The sequence below is a fragment of the Aythya marila genome (genome assembly GCF_965140915.1).
Source record: "Aythya marila genome assembly, chromosome: 8".
In the NCBI taxonomy this organism is placed as follows: domain Eukaryota; kingdom Metazoa; phylum Chordata; class Aves; order Anseriformes; family Anatidae; genus Aythya; species Aythya marila.
In genome coordinates this window covers 19,141,599-19,164,326 of record NC_139049.1, presented here as the reverse complement: position 1 = coordinate 19,164,326, position 22,728 = coordinate 19,141,599, and the positions used below count along the sequence as shown (strand labels likewise).

At 39.0% G+C, this 22,728-nt stretch overlaps 2 protein-coding genes across 3 annotated transcripts in view; one reads left to right on the top strand and one right to left on the bottom strand.

Moving 5' to 3' along the window:
* The window catches only part of ADGRL2 (adhesion G protein-coupled receptor L2), a 392,820-nt gene that overhangs the window by 219,056 nt on the left and 151,036 nt on the right, over positions 1–22,728 (top strand). The window lies entirely within an intron of this gene.
* LOC309880784 (uncharacterized protein) lies at positions 13,632–15,500 on the bottom strand (the record flags this gene model as incomplete). The annotated part of the gene is made up of 3 exons (XM_082766049.1): positions 13,632–14,063; positions 14,548–15,125; positions 15,438–15,500. 3 exons carry the CDS (start codon positions 15,498–15,500, stop codon positions 13,688–13,690), a joined length of 1,017 nt encoding a protein of 338 aa, XP_082622175.1. The 3' UTR covers positions 13,632–13,687.

The following is a 22,728-nucleotide window of genomic DNA, read 5'->3' as shown; positions in this document are numbered from 1 at the left end:
AAGGCTGAACCTGTGGTGCAGAGTATTTCTTTGTCTGATATAAAGGATTAACCTTAAAAAGTATAAAATAAAATGAAACAGATATCAGAGTTGTAAGGAAAAATGTGTTTCAGATTCTGTTAGCTAAGAAAAACAGTTTGAGTGTTCAGTAACTGTGGCTGAGTGTAGTTTTCATCTGTGAGATAATTTTTATTCATCATCTGAGTTTTATGGATTGAAGTAAAATACTGTGTTTCAGCAGAAGTACAGGAGATCATGTTAATGTTTGAGTGCACAATAAAGTCAATCAAGATAAACTGGTCAAAGTCTGATTTCTGTTTCTGATTTACCATACAGTCAGAGCAGAAATACTCATTGATCTTAGTGGGGTTTCTTCCCTTAAGAACTACAGGACAGAGACTGTAGGGATTTGCTCATCCGTAACAATATTTCCCTCATATTTGTCCTAACAGGGTATGAAAGAGGCTGCCAACAAAGTAGAGAAAATACATTAAAGTGGGATAAAAAATATAGGTTGAATTGGGAATATGGAGATTTTCCATCAAATACATAGGGTTTGCACAAAGAAGTAGAGTATGAGCTTTCTTAATACAATGCAAAGCCCCAGAATTTATTAATGGTTAAATTTCCATGCTTTGGCCAATCCTTTTTTAAAGAGTCCCTTCTCCAAAGAAAGGCACAGAGCACTGCGTTATGGTAAACACCAGCAACTCTGTCCACAGTCAAATCTAAATAATACTTAAGAAACTAAATCCAAAACATTAGCAATAAAAACACTTAGCATGTATTTCTTTCCTGGGAGCCTACATGGAAATTGAATTCCACTGAGCTGCACTTACACGATACAGAATTCAATTAAAAAAAAATCCGCCTGGATTCCATGCTGTGAAAAGCCCTTGCAAATTTATTTTAGGGACTTCGGGTGTGGAGCCTGGACATAGTTTTATTTTATTTTTAATGGAATCAGTCTTAATGTCTAAGGTTATTCTTTACTTGCCTCTGCTGCACAGTTTTCACATATAAGCCAACTGAGGACAACTCGTTATTAAAGAAATCGGCAGGTGTCCTATGCTGTGAAACATATTAAATAAAGAACTCAACGGGATCATGTTAACTGTAAGCTCCACAAAGGAATTAAATAATGAAGACAGAAGCTCTTCAACAACAACCATTTATGCATAAGTAAAAATGTCTCATCAGAAGATGGAAAGTTCTTTTACAAATTTTTACTGGAATCTCTGTTGTAGTATTTTCTGAAAACATGCGGTCTATAGATTTTAGAGTCTTAAACTTTCTGATCTGAGTCTTATGCAATAAAGTCATCAGAATGGCAGGAATTGAGGAGCCAAAATCTGCCCTTCTCTATTCAGCTTCATTGCTCAACAAAACAGCCATTGCAAAATGGCTTCGTTATCCCTCTGAAGTTTTTGAATTGCCTTACCCATGTCAATATTAATATAGAGTAGCTGTGGAAAATACAAAAAGAATAGAAAAGAGTCTACTGTATTTTTAGTTAATATAACTCTAATATATAAAGCCCTCCTGTCATGGTAACATTTAAAATACAGTCCCCCTTGAGACTTAAAGGGTATCGGGATAAGGTAATTTAAAATCACATTAGAAAGGTTCAAAAATAATATAAATACAGTTTTGAGCTTCCCATTGATTCTGAGTTGCTGAATAATTGCACCAGACAAATGTCTTTAGAGTGGGCCTTAATACAAGAAATCACAAAATGTATTGGATTTTCACTTATTAAAAAATGTTGTCATGCAGTAATTGTTTGAAAAAAATTGACAATTAAGAAATATAACTAAATCCCTTTTAGAACAAAAATAAAACTTGATTTAATTCTCTTTGAAAAAAAAAAAGTCAACTTCAATAGAGGTTGGTCTGAGCATCTCAGACTCAATTGGAAAATAAATTATGCTAACTGCATACAGACTCACCCAGCATCTTTAAGAAACAGAGTGTTCATAATGAACCAACATCTTCCGACAGCTTAATATGACTTTGAAATAACTAATATGAAAAAGAAAAAAAACTACAAAACCTTTGTTGACCAGGTGTTTTCCCTTTTTGTCAATACAGTATATTCCTGTATTAATCATCCCATGCTCTGTCATTAAAATGTGCACTCTGCCTCAGACATGTGGAATTCTCATCTGCAGTTTTTACCCTCCCTCTCCAACTTAATCACACCAGGCTCGAGGAGCGACAGCTTGCTGCAAACAAAACTCCACACTCTGGGAAGTGGTGATTTAGTATGAATTTACAATTAAAAACTCCTTCTCCAAAACCTGCCCTCAATTTTAATACAAGACATGGGATGACACATTTCCTTACAGCTGCAACTTCTAAGTTACTATTGTTGATGAGATTTAACAGGTACTTGTAGGACTGAAAATATGATCTCAGTTCAGCAAAAGTTTGCTCACCAAAGCCTGTATGTTTGCAGAAATGGGGCCTCAGCTTTTTCTATGTTACAGGTGAAAAAGAAGTATGAGGTTCTGAACTCCATTCATGATATCATTCATTCCCACCAAAAAAAATTATTCCATATACATATTCATTTTCTCAAGAAGGAAACAAACAATTGAGTAACGTTAATTCTTCCCTAGGCGTAAGATAAACTTTACTTAAATGAGTTATTGTTTGCCAATCTCTTGTTGTTAGCCTAATGCCTGTTGTATGGGTAATTTTGTGTTTAATAGAAATATTTCTCAGAAAGTTCAGATGAAACTGCAGAACTAGTCCATTTTTATACATGTCAGCCTCAGTATATGACAGAAAATTTTTCTCATACCATTTTTTCAAACCTTCATATTGCTATGTCAGGTCCCCCAGCACAGCAGTCCTCCTCCTCTCTTAAAATGAAGTATGTTCGCATCAGCCTGCCCAGGTCAAATATTGTGCCAGTGCTGCTTCATGCCAGCCCACAACCCAGTGCAAAAATACATCTAACGGACCATATGCTGTACATATCAAGGGCTGCACTAGTAAAAGTGAAAGCAGAATTTGGAGCAATATAGAGACTGAGAGTTATGCTTGTGGCTTAGTCTACATGACTGGCTAAGGCTAAAATCCCAAATCAAAGAAGGCAGTAGGGAATTTACTCTTGAAGATCTCTTGAGTGAAGCACAAATGGCAATCTCTAAGTGCACTAGAAGAGTGAGTGACCAAATAAATTGAATGCATTCAATCACTTTTAAGACATCTCATCCATGTGTAGCATTTTGATCCTGTGCTTCAGTAAATATATGATTAATTTTTTATTAAAAGGTAATGCTCCTGTTTTAATGATAGTTAATTATATATAATTAAAATGAAAGGATTAATAATATTAAACATTTCATCAGAGGTAAAGATAAATATAAATACATATATTGTAGTATGATTACATATGAATATATAATATCGAGCATATATTATTTTCAATGCATTATGTAAAATAGTAAATGAATAATATAATTTGTAAAATAAAATTATATTCTGGGTATTATGTAAATCAAAGGCCTGGTTCAGCACTTGTGTGTTCATAAAATCTATTCGATTTTTTTTGGGTGCAATATGCAAGAAATAGTTGAGGTAGCCTAAAAATAATTATAAAAAATGCCCTTATGGAAAAGATGCTTGCATTTTATTGCTACATCACCTTTCCATGTGAAAAGTGAATTGCAATGCTAAATGATGTATAGTTTGGCCTCAGAAGAAATCTTTTGAGGAGTCCTGGATTAGAATTTGGAAAAGCCTCATTTCCAGTTAATCCTGAAACCATGCATCTTTACAGGCCTAACTTCTACTGATTTTCAGAATTTTTACATCAGGCCTTAAATACATTACATATACAGGGTATTCCTCTTGCATGCCATTTGCTTATATCTTACATATATAATCTTATTTTACCTCTTTTTAATAAAATTCTGTATTTAGTGAAGCAACACCACAACTTGATTTCTCATAGATACGTTATATTTTAGGCTATAACACTCATTCCAGTTGTCATTTCTGCCATTAAATACAGAAAATCTGTATCTCCAGATCTAAATTGCAATGAATCCACTGAGCCTTTGTCCTGTAAAATTTTGTATATTAACATAGTTTAATAAGCTGAGAAATGCATTAGGTTTTTAAATAAATCTTTAAATTGTGTAGTTTTAAATCAAAGAGATGTTTTGGTCCCTGCAAACTATATGGAACTAGTATTTGTCTAACAGGACCTTAAGACCTGTTGAAGAATTTTAAGGATTTTTATGAACATCTGCATGCATTCTTTAGCTAGATTTTGGCATAGTTTCAGTGTAAATCCAGCACAACTCAATCAGTTTACTTTATAATTAAAAACAAGGAAATAGTAACAAAAATACATAATATATGGTACTCGTGTTTATAATAGAAACATCCATAAAGAAAGAAACATGTTCTAACTCCTCTCATTACCCCAAAGAGAATTGCATCTTTAATCACACAAAGCACAACGACTTTCTAATTTTGTTTAAAGTGTTTCAGTACTTACAAAAACCAGATCAGGTTATTGTAAATCTAGAGCAAATTAGAATCATTGGCCTCTGCTCAGCTGTATTCAGGAATACTATGTAAATCATAAATTTAATGGCATACTAAGACACACATCTGTTTCTACTTTGTAGAAGTTAATAATCTAACTTCAGAGTATTTAAACATTACTTTCATTAACTGGAAAATTGTGAAAAATATAAACTGCTATAAGTCAGATGTTGCAACAATGTGTTGCTGCAATATGCTAAGGAAAATATAAAAATTGCAGACCTGTACAGTAAAGACTAATTTTCTGAGAGATATGTGCCATTGTCTGTTTCATGACCTTGCATCTCCTCTGTTTACTTAGAAAAACATCACTTATACTAACAGAGCTGCATTGCTAAGTAGAATCTGCACCTGCACATACTAGATTTTAATATGTATTTTTAGTAGCAAATGTCTTTCAGAACAAGGAATAGATGATGCCTAAATTCCCTAAACCTATTAAATGACCAAATGACTTTTCTTATAGTAAAATGATAAAAATTTCTGCTCCATTGATTGATTTCCAGTATATATTTATTTTTACAAAACTTACTTTGTGGTCTAGGATGTACTGTTGTTCTTATTGAAAAGTTTAGTTTATTCACAAATTAACACACAGTCTTCTACTGTATCATAAATTGTCTTGCATAATGTGTATAATTTGCAAAGATCCCATCGTGTGTTTCATTGGAGAAATGCATCACTCTTTTCAACTTTCAGACTTCCAGACACAATTTTTTTCAAAGGAAACAAGTGAATTAACAAACATGTACTAATCTTTTTGAAAATGTATTTGAATTCTGTAATTGAACAGAGCTGGCCTGCTAGCTTTAGCACTGTAATAAAAAATCCAATTGCTAAGGTTTGCCATATTAATGGATTGTAAGGTGATAAATTTTGACCAATAAATACCTTGGAAACTCAAAAGTTGGTTGCATTAAGTGGTAAAGTCAAAATATGTAGGATACTAAAGTATATCTTTATTCATAAAAATTACAATGTCAAAAATGTAATTTTCTAATAATCTCTTTATTTAAAGACATACAAGTCAGATGTCATTTATGTGCTGTTTTGCTTGTGCTAAAATTACCTGCGGTAGTAGATACTTTGCATTAAACTTAGGGTGCATAAAGTTGAATGGGATTTATGTAAATAACCATATGAATATGTATCTCACCTTTTACCAGTGCTAATTTCAATGAGCTGTATTTGAGAGGGAATTATATTAATATATACAACTGATAGGGAATTTGCACATTCATTTTGCTATCAACAAAAATTCTAAAGAAAGCAAACTAAACCAATGCATCCATAACAGAGGGGACAGGAAGAGAAAACAGAAAGGCAGCACAGGCCACCTAAATGGTACAATGTAAATTTGTGGTTTATTCCTCAGTAAGATTCAGTGGTTGCATATGCATGAAATTCTCTCTGTCCTGTGCAAATGCATACAGAGGTCCCACTTTGCTTTTCAAGCATGCAATAAAAGCTTAAGTGTGTTGTCTTACTGATATATTATATGTAGTACTGTGACTTATCAGACACAATAAAAAATATTTTGGTGCTGATTATTCAACAGGCAGCAGCCAGTGCTCATACTGGGATGGGAAATAGCATCTTAATTAGTTATTGAATATATTTTAATATTTCTAATTAGCAGTAATACTAAACAGTCAATCGATGTTCCTTACAACAGGAGGAACATGGTAGTAATATCATTCTTTTACTGCAGTGTTTTTAGAAAGGCGTAACCATACCTTCAATCAGATTCAAATACTATTTGTCAAAAACATCGAGGTCTGTCAGAAGTAAATGATCATTTAATTAGAGAAAAAAAGGTGGAATATCTTTGATCCCTATACTTTAGTGATATTAATTCCCATGTGCTGCAGGTGTTTGTAATGTATAACAAATCATTACTGAAACAGAGGCTTTTATAGGCAGTTTCAGTGAAGGAAAATGACTGTTCTTACAGCTGCCAGAGTTACACCTGGCAATGTAATGCAAGCATGACAAAACATGAACTAGAAGATGTAAGCCTGGAAACAAATCTGGGTTTCCCTCTCTATTCTCTGCTCACGCCATCCAAGATGAATTGCAAAGCAGTACTGATGTACCAAGTGGATGGGGAGGGGGAAAGAATGAATTTGCTGCTGTTCCTTCACTCTCTGACCAGTGATCCATGATGCATCTCTGGTATCTGCTCCAGAGGGAGCCAATCACATAACTGTCAGCATTTCAATAGCAATCAGTAACAAGAGGAAAAAAATATATTCTTATAAAAAAAAAAAATAAATATATATATATATATATATATAAGGGACCAAGTCCTTGGCTTAAACCACAAAACAAAATCAAAGCAAGTATAACCAATCATCTTAGGGTTATGAGTACTTGCAGAGTGGCACGGGAAACTGAGAAGCAGAACCAGATGACATGCACATAAAGCATCATGTTGCCTTGATTAAAGCTACCAACTGAACGGTTTAAATAAAACCCAACAACAACATCAAGCAACAAAACAAAAACAAGAAAAACAAAAACAAAAACAAAACACTCCTACTTACAGAATAAAACCTGGTGGCATACTGGGAAAACAGTAAATGTGAACTAGAATATGCAAGTTTGGAAGCAAATATATATATATGGCTCTCGGTTCCTGTAAGGAGCTTTGAAAGTTGCAATCATGGCATGGGGATGACACAGTAGGAGGTTCTTTTCTTTTTGCGATTGATCCTGAACACCCTGTACTTTCGTGTTCCTAACCTTTTACCACATCTCTGAACTTGATTATTGTGATTGTGGACCAGATTTTCATTTGGTGTGGTATAGAATTCCAACAACTAGGCTCTTAAGAAGAAACATGGAAGGAATTTAGGCCCTTAAGTTTAAGAAATCCTCTGCTTCAATGCCGTTCAGTAGACACTTCCATGTCTTTTTACTAAAATTTAGAGCTGTAACACTCCTCATGCCTAATACTACTTCAGTCAAGACAAACCAGGCTAAAGAGCTCTGCGCCTACAACATTGCTAAGGCTGCGAAACAAAACTGAGCAGCTAAAGGTGATAGTCATGCTCGAAGAGAACCTGGAACACACAAACACAGTTATCCTGTCACTAAACTCATCAGTAATCACCACTTTCTTTTAAATTTGTAGCTTTATTTTACAACTGGCAATTGGAGACTTCTCTGGTGTGCGAAACAGGATCAGTTCTCTCCCCTGCCTGAAGGGACTCAAATGTATCTCTCCTGCTAAAGAGTTCTCTAACCCACAGTTCGATTGCAGATGGAGATACTCTCCACTTCTCCTGTTAAAGTTGTGCACCAAGCAGAAAACAATTCAGGATTCACTGGGCCAGAATGCAAGAGCACCAGAGGGAACACGACTGTAGCTTAATGATCTGGGCAGTCAATTGGAATGGGAAGGCCTGAGTTCTGCTCGGTGGTCCAAGAATTTGATGTATTTTATCCCATAACTTCTCAAAAAAGTAAGTTTAACCATACCCTAAACATAGTTTTCTGAATCCTTACGGGTTTGTAAAACTGTGCAGATAAAGACAAGTATCTCTACAAATCTTGGCCTATGCTGTCAGTAACATGGAATTTAATAATACCTAGGTTCTTGGGTAAGAACAGAAAAGCCTTCATGGATTCATAATTGCAAATATAATGGTTTGCCTTTGAATTCTCTATGCTTTGTTCATCTTTCTTGCATCACCTTTCATTTTGTGACACACATCAACGGAAGAGAGTGTCCAGCTACACTAGGTAATATTATAGTTAAAAGCACTCCATAATGGATATAAGCTTTAGATCCACAGCTGGAGTTTGATAAAGCAAATTATAAGAGGTAGAGGGGTTTGGCATAGACAGACAGTTCTTCCCCTATTCTGTTTCAAATCTTTCTGCTCTGCTATATCAAGCAGTAGGGTAACAAGGCAAAGAGGTGATGAGAATACGCAGTGATTGCCACACTTGCCAATCTGAGACATGGGGCATTCCTTTGACTGCAGATTAGTGGCTGAAAGAGATACAAAGATTTAGCAAAGTCATAGCAAATTGAAAGGGGGAGGAGGAGAGAAGGAGAAGGGTCTCCCTACCTGCCAGGCAAAATTACATTTATTTTAAATAGAAAAATATATTTAATTTCTTACTATTTTTTGGGCCTTGCTTCTTTCCTTAAAAAAAAAAAAAAAAAAAAAAAAAAGCAGCTATTTGCTGCCTGAATGCAGAAATAATGCCTAGACAGATATAGCAGCTGGAGAAAAGGGAACCTAGAAATGTGCAAGACTATTTGGAGAATTGGGATCTCATGACATATCTCTTTCTCCAAAGCTCATCACTGTAGTTCCTTTTCTGGCATCATTGTTTCAGCTTCTGTACTGAGCTTTTCATATGAAAACAGGGAATTGTGCTTGTCTCTTTTTAAAAGTGTTCTTCTACGTGACTCCTAACAGCTCAATCTCAAAAACTCTGGGCTTTATAAATGCCTGTACAATTAAACTGTAAACTCTTCTCCCCAGCACACACCCATAAATACCCAAAGCCCACAGTACTTCATCATGTACTTCATCAATAACACAGCTCCATTGCTCCCCTACATTCACTTTTCAGAAAGTAGAGAGACAACTGCAATGAACATAAAAACATGCTTCCAAGTTCACTGTTAAAAATCTTATTGATGTCTTCTTATTTCTTAATGTGATACAAAAATCATGTTTCAGAATACCTAGTTAATATGGAATACACATGCTTTGTTTCATAGCCGCATTTTCTCTGAACAAGGTTGTTTCTAATATTACTTAATTAAACAAAATTAAATTAATTTCTATCTAAGAAACAAGAAACAACAGCTTTGTTGAATAAAACAATCTTCATTTTCTTGAAGCTATTTAAATTAAAAACATGAGTTTCTACAGTTGGAAAAAAACATCCATGGTTAAGATGTTTGAAGCCCATCAATCTCTTTAACCACACAGCTAATGTGTTCCTTCTGTTTTCTTTGAATGAAATCACCGTGAGTGGTTAGATGTTGATTTAACATAAAGCAAATGGAAATGGGTGTTTCCTTAGTCATGTGTAGAATTTATTTTTTAAAAACAATTAGCAAGTGTTATGAGTAAGTCAATGATTTTGTCATTTCTTAAATATTGATATAGATTATAAGTCATTAAAATTGATTACTGAAGTAAACTATGTATAATGCAAATTCATATTACATTTATTTGTTAGGAACATCTGCAGAATTCACTTTATTGATGACTTCAATTTTTTTTTTTTTTTTCCCCAAGTGACACTTAAATCAATTACTTAGTTTAAAAGACCAGTAATTGTAAAGATATATTTCCAAAGTTTTAAGACACTACATTAGATATTTCCTATTATGGTTTATATCATTTGCACTTTGTTTTTATAAATTTGTCTGCAAAAATAATTGTCCTTTTTTTTTTTTTTCCTAAATGAAACGATCAAAATTTGGCTCTTTCAGTTTTTAGTTCAAATGGTAAGATCATATGATAGTTTGTTACTTTATCGTGTGACAAATTAAACCACGTCTTTATATTACACCAATTTTAGCTGTTGCTAATGTATTACACATATACAACCTCTCTGTCAGTCTTTGCTAACATTACATCTAATTATACGTTCATTGATATGTTATTCACAAGAGTATACACAGGTAGGAGGAAATGTCAGTTGCTAGTATTTAAAGTTCAATCATTTCATAAAACTCCAGTAATATAAAAATAGGTTGCATAAAATCTCTGTAAACCATTTCCCATGGGACGACTGACTCTTTAGGCAATACAAAAAATTATTTATCAAGATGTTCAAACATTTTTAAATCATCCTTTTAAGAACAAGCATATGTAAGCTGCACTTCTATGGAAACAAACAAACAAAACCTCTAATGGAGTCAACAGGATCATATTTGTAGACATCATAATTTGGCTATGTTTTGCCACAAGTTACATCATCTTTCTCATATGCACCTTCTCCACGTAGAAAGTAGACTGTTAAATCTCTTCCAGTTGTTACTGTCCTAGAGATAGTCCCTAGAAATGCTAACTGACACACAGCCCTTGTGCTTATTTCAAAAATCACTCTAAATTTGCTTTTATTTTTTCAAGGACACTATCCAGCAGTTTCACCAAAGTGATTTGAGAGCAATGCACACAGAATATATAGCTGAACCTGGAACATCACAAAATTTAATGTTAGTGAAAGGGGTAGATAAACAGTATTGAATGATTTTGCTAGGAGGATAACATTTCTTTTAGTGTTTTCAAGCTAGATATTTTGTGATGTTGCAGCAAAGCAAGATTTTAAGGAAAATGTACTTGTCTGTATTTACTCGTGGAGTCCAAATGGAATGAGGTACATATTTTATAGGGATACAGCAAAAAGCAAATAATAGGCAGTTTTGATGGTGAGAAGAGACTTGACTTGTTATAATTTTATTTTATTATTATTTTTTTAATCTTAATATTCAAATCTGGGAATAGTTGTGGCCAAGTGAAAAACAAAGGATCAGATTCAAGTCTGCTAGGGGTGTATGTGTATACAATTTTCCTATTTTAAAGAAACAGATGCAGATTCATATGGAGTCAAATTAATTGCTTGAATAGTATTATTTTACTTGCCAAAAGGATATACACTTCTGCCAGGTATTCTTATATCCTAGTCTGGATTTAATGAGAATTCATGGAAGCATGTGCTTTTGAAACAAATGCTGAGAGGTCTCTATCTAACATTTTTACTAGTTGCTTAAAACTCACTTTTACAGCTTAGAGTTGTAATTTTTTTTTTTTTCATTTAGAAATAAATATGCTTCCAGGTGTTTTTGATGAAAATGGGGGAAAATAAACTTTAGTCCTGCAGTTGAGTCCATATAGGAGAATACCCTTCAACTTCATCAAATATTGACACAAGACCCAATTCTGCAGTTATTTTCAACTTTTTTTTTTTTTTTTTTTTGGGGGGGGGGGGGGGGGGATTAAAAAATCTTACAGAAACCAGTGGACTTTTTTTTTGCTCCAAATGGAAGAGCTCCTCTCTCTCACCTCCTCTCCAAGGAAAACTGCCAACCTCAAATAATTTTTGTTGTGTTCTTGACTGTTCTGTGGCTAAGTCCTGTGTCCTGTTCTCATCAACTAAGCAAAAGGCTTATCTGTAGTTACATTCTTTTGACAAAAAGTAGGATGTGCTATTGATATATATTAAAACTAGGGTAAAAAAGTAGCCAATCAATATGTATATTTTTACAATTCTATGATTCCCTTTTTAAGAGTGTCTCTGTAACAGATGCACCCAATCCTCTTAATGAAAATGTTTCTAAAAACTACATGAAAATGACTTTATGATTGAATTCCAATTGGAAATATGGAAGGAGTTATTTAGGATTCTATAAAGATAACTATATGGATATTTTTAGCAAGACGGGGCAAACAGCTATACTGGGGACGTACCAAGGACTTAAAAAAAAAAGGGGGGGGGGAAATACAGAAAACCTCTTCTGCTGCATTTTGCACTCACTATAACCCACATATTTTACTTTTAGCTATACATAGTAGGTATAAAAATATCACACAGACACATACATGATCTTCTGTCCTCCCATACTGAGCTGAAACTGGCCTTGGGAAGATGCTCTCACTACGAGTGAATATCTTCTTTGGCCCTAAATGCCTGAGACTGCTCCTCCACTGCCCAGCAGGTGCTGTGGATGGAAGAAGATGGAGGAAGGCCAGCATGGCCATGGCATGTCCATGTGTCAGTGACTTTTAGTTATTAGTCCCTGGGATTATTGCTAGCACCGTTGAAAAATCGCTGTGGTTTTGAAGAGCCCCGGACCAGTCCTATGATTCTTACTACCTCATGTAGCAAGGTCTTACTGATCCGGTTTCCTTTTAATGTCATGTTTCTCTTAATACACGTTAAAATTTTCTTAACAGGAGCACTAATTGCATAGGTATGCAGCAGAATCCAAATGATTAAGTTAAAAAATAAACCTTTACCATTGACAAAGGTAACGACCCAGGTTTCCTGGCGTGGCGTGGGTGTTTTAAGCTGAATTGTCAATATGCTTTGGACCTGAGAGTTTAACAAGCCCTGAGTGGTCCTGCCTTGTGCCAGCGATTCTGTGGGCAGATGCAATTGAGAGGGTTTTTATTTCACTGCTGCAGCTAGAAAAGGAAGGGAATAGTTTAAAAAAAAAAAAAAAAAGTGGTGGGATTATCAGGGCAGGTTTGTGCTGCTTTGATCTTCGGCTGTGCCTCCGTTTCCCCCTCTGGCCACCGCCCGGAGCAGCCCTCGGTGGGCACTGCCAGGTGCAAGAGACCCCCCCAGGTTCTCCCGTGGGCTCGTGTCCCCCAGGTCTCTCCGTGGGCCCGTATCCCTGGCCACGCGGAGCTGCGCCCAGCCGCTGCTCCCTGACCTTGGGAGCTGCGCATCGCGCCCATCCCGAAAGGTCAGAGCGGATCCTCGCTGTTTCGCAGCAACCCGGAGGGAAACAAACCCCCCGCCACAATCCCAACCTCCCTTTTCTAGGACGGGGTTTTAGGCAGGAAAGCACCAGCGCTTGCAGCCTGCGTTCCGCAGCCGAGCCGTGAGCCAGCCAGGGCTCCACGCCCCGCTGCCCAGGGAGCTGCCCTGCCCCTCGCGGTGTCCCTCTCTCCTCCGTGCCGATGGCCGCCACCGGGCGCTAACCGAGGGGTCTCCGGGGGGCGTCCCCCGGTGAATTCACCGCTCCTGGGGACGGCCGAGTGGGGCCCGCAGCGCAACTTTGGGCTGAAGGGAAGCAGCCAGGGTACGGCCAAGGAGAAAGTGCCGCGGAGACGCCTGCCGGCCTTCAGCGCGCCAGCAGCAGCCGGGGGAGGCGGAGGGGGAGGGGGGGGACCGGCAGGCCCCAGGGCCCCAGACCCGAGCCCCGGGGAGGCTCCGCGGTGGCTCTGCGCCCCTCGGGGCCGGGGGCGACCGATGCTCGCCCGGCCGCCGGTGGCGAGTGGCCGCCCGCTCGGTGCTAGCCTTCACCCCCCGGCTAGGAGAAAGGAGGGGGGAAGAAAAATAACGAGGGGGGGGGGGAAAGCAGGAAGGGAGAGATTTTCGTCCTTCGCCGGTTCTGCTCTACGTGATAATATGTTTATATGATTAGCTGAGCCCAGGGGTGGGGAGCGCGGAGAGAGGGGGTGGAGATTGGAGGGGGAGGAGGCTGGAGGTGACTCCAGTTCAGCGCCGCCGGAGAGTCCGTGTCAGGACTTCGCAATCCCCAGTCACACACGGAGAGGTGCATGAGCAAAAAGGAGGCTGCGATACGATTCATTGGGATTTTTTTTTTTTTCCTGGTGTGTATGTATTGCGTTTTTCCCATCGCTGCGCGCCTTACTCGCTCAGCGCCTGCTCTCCGGCCGCCGGCGGGGCAGGAGCACCCAGAGGACGAGGGGAAATAACGCGGAGCCGAGCCGAGCCGAGCCGTGCCGGAGGCCGGAATGTCATCCGGGGAGATGTAAATCAGGTCGCTGCGAACGACAGAGACGCAGGAGGGGGGGCGCGTTGTAAAATTTTTGAGTTGTTCCCCGCTACTCCCGCTGCTGGCGTCGCCTCGGTTTCCCGTCTGATCGCTGCCTAGAAAGGACTCCAAAGGCTGGGTACATACAGCACGCTGCGCCCTTCGCCCCTTCCATTTCTGTTTTTTTTTTTTTTTTTTTTTTTTATTTAATTTAATTTTTTTTTTCATCGCCTGCGTGCGGGAGCCTGGCTGCATCGTGCGTTTCGTGCGGAGCGGAGCGTCGGAAACCGCAGGAAAATGTTGACTTAGCCCCGGAGAAGCCTGCCGGCTGGCTGCGCCGAGGAGAAGCCGCCGCCCGCTGCGCGCTGCCCCAGCCCGCCGAGCCAAGCCGTGCCGCGCCGCAGAGCCGGCCGCCTCCCGCTGCCCCACCGGCACCCAGCCCCAACCGCGCTCCGCCGCCGCCCCGGGACTAAATCCCTCCTCCCTGTGCCCACCGGGGCGAGGGCTCCCGGCCCGCCTTCGGCTCGCAGAGGTAAGCGGGGCTCCGCGCTGCTGCTGCTCCCTCCTCCGCTCGCTCCTTCTGGCGCTGCGGGGAAGCGCCGACCTGGCTCCGGGGCTGCTCGGCTGGCTGCTGCTCGGGGGGCCGCTCCCCCCGCCCCTGGCACTCAGCACGCACCCCCCAGGGGCCGCCACCCAGCTCCCGGCCCCGCTGACTGAGGATGAGGAAGGCGCTGGGGGGGGGCGGGGGTGGAACGCGCCCCTCGGCGAGGCCCCGGCTGCGAGCAGCGAGGCTCCGCAGCGCCGCCCGGGCTCGCCCCTCCGGCCGCTCGGCACTGGGCCGGGGGCTCCCGCAGCGCCCCCCTAGCCTTTCCTCGCCCTCCCGCGGGCCCTGCGGCAGCCGCGGCGGCTCCGAGCCCGGCCCGCAGCGGCCGAGCCCGGCCCGGGGGGGGGGGCCGCGGGGCCCCCGGCCCCCGAGCAGGCCCCGGGCGCGGGGGGGAAAGTTGTGACGGCCGGGGGAATAGCGACCTGTTGCCGGCGTGTGCGTGCGGCCCAGCCGAGCCCCCGCGGGGGGCTGGCAGCGGGAGGAGGAATAAATCGCCCTTTGTCGGATGTGGAGCGAGAGCAACTTTTTTTTTTTTTTTTTTTCATTTAAAATTTTCTATTTATTTTCGCGTGTAGAGAAATCTGGGGCCATCTGGAGACAGAAAACAGAGAGTGTCAAGAGGCACCGTTGCTGTGTCTGGCTCTAAAAATAACATCTTGTTGTTAGTCTGCGCTCAGCCCTGCTGGGGCTCGGGCGCGGAGCGGGGCTGTGTCGACGCTCAGGTGCTGCGTTCCGCCGGGAGGTGCCCTGAGCGCCGCGAAGGGGTCCTGCGGAGCCAACGGGCAGCTCCTCGCTCCCCTCGGCTCCCCTTCCTTTGTTACCCGCCGCTAAAAGAGGTGCCATTTCGCATCATTCTGCCCAAATTGTTGGAATTAATGCAAGAGTGAATTCTTACCGTTTGAAGGGGGGGTATTAGCATATCAAAGGGTGCTCAGCTCCGACTCAATTGAGAAAACTTCGGCTCGTCTTCCATTTGCTTCCCAGCAGAGGCCCAAAGGGCAGTAGGAATTCAAAAGGGGCAAAATGGGGAGGTGGATGTGGGTTATGTTGCTGAACTTTCGCTGTTTTGCAATTATGTGAGTGAAAAACAAGGTCCGGCCGCTGCAGAGCCCTTGCAAGCGCTCAGACAATTAGATCTATTGATTAATGGCTCGTTCCAGGGGGAAAAAAAAGTGACCTTTTATGACAGGCACTGTTGCATGGTTTCTGATGTCTGCTGCCTGTTGGAGGATTTAGAAAGCCTTTTCTGCCGCTCTCCTGCTTTGGGGCTGGCCTGCACGCTGCTGAGCTGGGGGACTGAATAGGGAAGACCAGCTAATGACTTCGGGAAACAAATGAAATCTTGTAATGAAAGACCTCTCCCTTCCAAGCCTTTGAAACAAATACACTTCAGTCCTTAATGGATGGGTAGGCTGGGGTAAGAAATTTTTATGGAGAGTTTCAAAAGAAGTTTTGAGCCCCACCAGGCATATGCTTCCATTTCCTTTTTCTTCTGAGGTAAAGTGAAAATGAGTTTGTCTTATAATCTCATTTCATCGGTTACGTTGTGTTTGGCGAGATAACTTAATTTGCAATTAGTGTTACCCTGTAAAAATAATTTGATAATAAATATGGCAAAACTGCTATTTCGGTGGTAGGGTAGAACATGTACCACATTTAAAGTTGTTTTACATGGCTAAATATTTGCAGTTTTTTAAGTCATTTGTTACTATTTCCTTGTGTCTTCAAGGGGATGTGGTCGGCCTAGCCTTTTATTATCTTTGCCAATCGATATTCATAATCTCCCAAACCAAAAGCCAACAAAAGGCAGTTCTCTATCAATAAGTTGGGACCTTTTCCAGGGACCAGATGCATCTTAGGGACTGTATTCTGGTTTGTGTCTCTGGCAAACAAAAACAAACAAAAAAAAAGAAAATAAAAGAACTTCCTATGTCTTTGTTTCCTATTCCTTCCTTCCAAACCTTTTAGTTGAATGATACAGATACTGAAATATGTATTTTGTGCTGTTAGAAGTGCTTGGCTTTTTTGGTGGGGGTTGGTTCTCCATTGGACAGTTGGGGGGGGGGGTTCTTTTCTAACCATGGAAGTGATGTGTCTTTAGAGTAGGATGTCTTCACTCACGCGTCAATTTCCTTTCATTTAGTGAAGGAACTGAGCATATATGGTACGCCTTGTGAAAAAGCCTTGCGATTAAATAAATAATTCATATAGATTTCTGTTATTCCTAAATGAACACGAACATTTGGGCATTTTGTAAACAGATGTGTTTAGTGGTCCTAAAATTGCACGTCATTACTTTCAGGTAATTTTCAGCAGTTTATTTACCTAATGTCTTCAGCTGTCTGAAGTAGTACCTTTTGGTGGTATAAAAGGAACATATTGATGTAATTGCCATTATCACACTTAAGTTGCTGTTAACTAGTCTGCTTTGAATGCAGAGTGCTGTAAAGAAAGCACATTATCCTCACAGCTATTAGGGATAATCTAAAAATTGTCTTGAAAATGTTGCACTTCAGTTTATATGATGGCAACCCCAAATTAGACGAATCTCTGAAGTAAAAAAAAAAAAAAAGTGTAGTGGAAAGAAGATTTTCAACATTCAGATGACAAAATTGGACCACTTAGATAAAAATTAATGTGCTGCAGCAGCACTTCAGCTGCCATTTTCAATCACTGGGTTACTATGTGTTGGCAACAGCAAAAAAAGCGTAGACGTTCAGATAGCTGAAGGAGTTGGTAGTTGGGGGAATCAGGATGTGGAATCATGTGGGGTAGAAGAAACCAATTACTTCAGGTTTTGACTTGAGAATTTCCAGTAAACATTTTTTTCTGGCTTTTGTCTCTCCTGCTCATTAATATACCAACATCAAAGCAAGCAACCAAACTTCCAAATGTTATAAAAACTAATGTAAAGATACAGATCTCACATGTAGTCTTGCAAGTCTTAATTTAAGTCAAGCAGTTGGAGTTTTTATTGCTGCAATTTTCACAATCAGCAGAGACATTAACACCAGGCTTCTGGGTGTTTCCCTTCTTAAAATGAGCAAGAGGAGAGCTTTAAAAAAAAACAACAAAGTTTGCGTAGTTAGTCCTTATTTGATCACTTGAGAAGCTTTCTCAATGTTTTATTTATCTCTTACAGCTTTTAATGCTTAAAGCCAGGAAAGGGGACTACTCTGGAATTCTAGTATCTAGTAAGGAGTCACCTTATGAAAATTTAAAGAAACTAGGTAGTATAGGCTTAGGAACATGTTGTTTTATGGTTAGTAATGTGTACTGAATGATTATTTTTGTTTTTAAAAATGTAGTATATAAAGATGGCATTTTTTTTTCTTAAGTAGAACAGTTCTGATGAAGAAAAATGCTAGTCTCGAATTACAGCCTTTTAGAAAGGTCCATCACTTTCACTTAAGTGAATGTTAGAAAGAGAAGTCTCTAGTTAAACAAAATATTTGTCTTAAGTTGAATTTACAATACATTTCTATATAGTGTGTCAGAAATTCATACAGATAGCAATACTTACCCAATATAAAAAATTGCTTAGCGTTCTGAAAAGGTAGAAAAATGTCTTCTTTCCTGAAATTTGATCTAAAAAGTTAATGTATTTCCAAGCCCATGCTCATCGTATGTCCACCTAAAATGTTGACCTGTTTGTAAGAAAATACTGCTAATTTCCACAGCTCTTCCCAAGGATAGGGCTGTGCCTTGTACTAATGGAAAAATCCCTACCAATAACTGCCTGCAGATATTTTTTGTCAAAAATTGCTGCATGTCTTCTCTGCGTTCCCACTGAGGGATGACTGATAAAAGGAGAACTTGAAGTAGTGATTAATGATTTTACCTGGTGAACTGCAAGAGAAGAAGTTAAACTACATCTGGTGTATAATTGAAATCATATTCATGCATAGGTAGACAAGCAGTCAGTTATAAAGCAATATACTTTAGAGCATAGGTTAGGGAAATTTATAGTCAGACGTGTTACTTGGAGATGTCATGTTAAACAGGCTCTTTCGAAGCATTTTTTAGGATTGATGTTTGTGATGTACAAATGTGATTCAAAATTACATGATATTCAGCTTTTAAAGTATTTATGTGCAGCTTTTAGACTTAAAAGCTGCCTTTTATTTTTTTTTAACCCTCAGTTTGAAACAAGTAAAAGATTTAAGCCATCACGGTTGTAATTGCATGTCAAGAAAACTGGAAAAACAAAAAGCTATTTTAAGGCCATTCTCAATACTCTTAACAATCATGTTTAATATTTAAATAGTTTTCCAAGATGTGCATTTTCTTTTTAACAGTTCTGAAAATAAAAGTAGTAGATGGCTCTGTTGGAATACAGATGTAACTTGCGGCATAAGGTGAATATGTACCTGTTTGTGAAAATAATTCCAGTCTTGGTTCAACAAATATGATATTCTTTTAATCATTCATCATATTAAAGGTGAAAGATGACAGGCTTAAAGTTGATTAAAGTTGATTCTCAGTTGATTTTTTTTTTATTTTATATTTATTTTTGCCAGTGGTGTATGAGATATGTTTCTATAGCATAGATTTTGAAGATTGTGTCACTTACTGTAAGTGATTTAGTTACAAAAATGCACTTGCTTAATGCATTTTTACAGCATTCTCTAGGTCGAAAGTGGTAGTTAACCAGAAACTAATTCCAATGGAAAAAAAAAAAAAAGTCTTTTTCAAATTCAGAATTGTAGCATCTTCAGGATATAGATCGTTGTATGAAATGGAGTATTTTATGGGTTTTAGAAGACTGTGTGATCTGCATATGTCACGATTTCTTTTCTTTTGATTTTTTCATGAGGTACTGTAATGATTCAACTTACTCTAAGATGCTATTTGCCAAAATTATTTAGAAAGGCATAATAATCAAAAACTTTGCAGGCTGACTGAAGCAAGCACAATGCTTAACACCTGCAGGTAGAGTGCAGTTTCCAACAAAATGCTATTGATTGTTATCCTGGCACAAAGCAAGCTTAAATACAGTTTGCTTAATTACAACAAAAATGCTTTTTTATGAGTAAGGTACTTCATGTTTGGGGAGTGTTTTGTGTGTTGTCTGCTAAGTAAAATCCCATCACACTTGTATAAATTTGTCCAATTATCAGAGCAGCTAAGAGGAGGAAAAAAAAAATCAATTTACCCTGAAAAGCACCAGAAATAAGATTACCTTGGCTAGTAGGAACTTGCCAGCATTGTCTAAATTGCTTAATATTATCAAACGCTGCCATTTTTCAAGTTCAGTAAGAAGGATATTGACTATTCTACATGTCCAGGTCTTCTATTTGGCTATTTCTTTATAAGGTATAAGCATGTCTTATTTTTTTTCCCACAATAGCAGTTACAGATAAATCGGAGGATCTAACAATGACTTTATGAAATAGATGGAATAATACCATTCACTGGAGAAATAGTATTTACTTGAGATAAGTGATCACAACTAGTTTTTTTTTTCTCCTGTCTAGCTTGTTGTTCTTGTAACAGACAAATGTAAATACCTTAGCAGACATTTCAGAGCGAAAGGCAAGAGATAAAATGTAATTACTTTTCAGGGTGGCCCTGACGATGCCCGTGTTCTTGTCTGTAACACACACAAAAAAATCTTTGCTCATCACCTCAGCATATGAAGGCCATTGTTACCCCTGAATATAAAAATATTTTCTGATTTTTAATGTTGACCTCAGTATTTATCTTCAGCTCTTCTGTGTAAGCTGGAATCCTTATAGCTGTAAATTGTAGTCGCTGTTATCCAACCAAGCATTTAATAGAGCACCTAATGGACTCTGCTCCTGTATTTTTCTTGAATGTATAACATCTTGCTTCATTCAGTCACCAAAACCAACTTTGCTACAAGGACAGGCAACACGACAAGTTAGAATCAATGGACCATTTGTAGGTCACAAAGTCAGTTTACTGGAATTTCAGAGGAAACTGGTTGAAAAGAGAGGACAAATGTCACTTTGGATAGAGATGTTTAAATCAGACTTCTGCCTTAGGGTAAAATTTAGGTCTGTTGTAGCCTAGATGTAATGTCTCCCTCTACAGAGCACAGCATTAATCATGGCTTGACAAGTGATCATGGGCTGAGAAAAATAGGGCCTGTCTTGTTTTTTTTTTTTGTTTTTTTTTTTTTCTTCTCTCTAAATCTCTTAGGAGCACATTATAAACACAAACATTTACACAAAAAGATTTAAGTATTGGTGTCTGTATTTCAGTAGTGGAAGGAGTTAGCTTCAGAGAAAATCTAGTTAGAGCTATTGAGAAGCTACTTAGGTTTCTTACGTGGACACAGTGTTAGGAATACTTCCTTCTAAAGTCGTGCAGATTTTTGTCCGAGGAAATTCGTCGTCCATTTTTACTCCATTTCATCATACAAATAGGGTAGAGTCAGGGTCTGTCTGTTTTGTCCCTTGATGTATTAAATATGTCTTAAACAACTGTTTTGGTTTTTGTTCATTTGTTTTGTTTAAACAGCATTCTAGAATGTGTTTGACACCTAACAGAGATGCTTCCTTTTCCCCCAATGGCAATATGGGGTGACAGCAGTATCCTTTTTATACAGTGCCGATTGACTTGATGCTGATCAATGTATATGAGTTTTTTATGCTATGCTTTTTTCTATATACCATGTTAATATTTTAATGATAAGTTACTTGGCCACAACGAGCTACAAATGTTTGAATAAAATAGCAGGAATGAAGGCTGCTATTTAAGATCCTGAGTTCTGATACTGTGCAGATAAAAGTGAGTTTAATATTTTAATTCTTAAATTAGGAATACGTTGATGCACAGATCAGGTGTAGGGAGTGCTCATACCTTTTACGGTAAAGAATTAACTCCATGAAGAAGGGAATCTCTCTATTTCCTAGGTTTATTTGCTGTTTTCTGCAGTGGGATCAGTACAGGGAGCAGTTCTAGCATTCCGTATGTACACTTTGTAGAGAGGTGTATCTTTTAAAGGTACAATTAGATTTGTATCTACAACTGTTGAAAAAATAGATAATATCAGTCAAGTAGCACCAAAACAAGTAATCACTGGAGAATTGTGCATTAAAAATTATGCTACCACTGTTTATTTAGTTGTCTCTGGATGTGATAAAATCCCAAATCACTCGTTTCGGGGAGGCTGCTGCTTTCCTTTTTGCGCTCTGTTGGTATTTTCATATCAGTCGCCACCTCAAACCGATTATTGCTCTGAATCTAGATGACAGAATAATCTAACACCGATTACTGTTAAAAATTGTTTCTGGCAGCTAGGGAGGGGATGACCGACCTTGTTCCTGATGGTAATACTTGCCTTGCTGTTGATGGGATCCAGTGTAAATAGGCAGCCTTGCTCTGAAATCGTGCTGCAGTGGTGAAGAGAGATCACATGCCAGGAGGAGGCTGTAGTTCACCTTTCTTTCTATATATTTTCTTACTGTATCATATTTGTCATTTTTTATGGCATAGCAGCCTACACTGGTATGAACAGTGTTCAAAAACAATTCCCAAGCAATAGGCACTGTCAGCTCTAAATAAAGTGACATTTTAAGAAAAGATTCCTGAGAAGAAGTTCTGCTGTTGATGCTGCATTTCTCTGACAAATTCCTGATTCCTGTTTTATGGTAGGCATAATTATTTTCACCTGGTCCAGGCATTCTTAATCATTCTTTGAAGTTTAATTTAGACTTTCTGTACGTAAGGTGCCCGAATTGGACAGCTCTGCTTTCACAGGAGAAATGACGCATGTTTGCTTTGAACAACATGAACGCCCTCCAGAAGACCAATTCATAACTATTTTGTTGGTAAATTTAGCATTTAAGTATTGAAGGTCTTCAGTGGTTGTGATTTCCTTCGGCACAGTAAGTATTTCTTCCACGTGGACTGCCAGCCGGCGGGGCTGGTTCTCTCTGGGTAAAGTGCTAAAGATGGGGTGCTAAGGGAGAGAAGGTGCCTCACAGTGATGCTGGCTGGGGAGAGTGGATGAGAGTGGAAGTTGTTTTAGAGAGGAAAGGGACTTGCAGGCTGACAGAAGTCGAATATAAGAAGAAATCCTTTTGCCCTTCAGGCAATAATC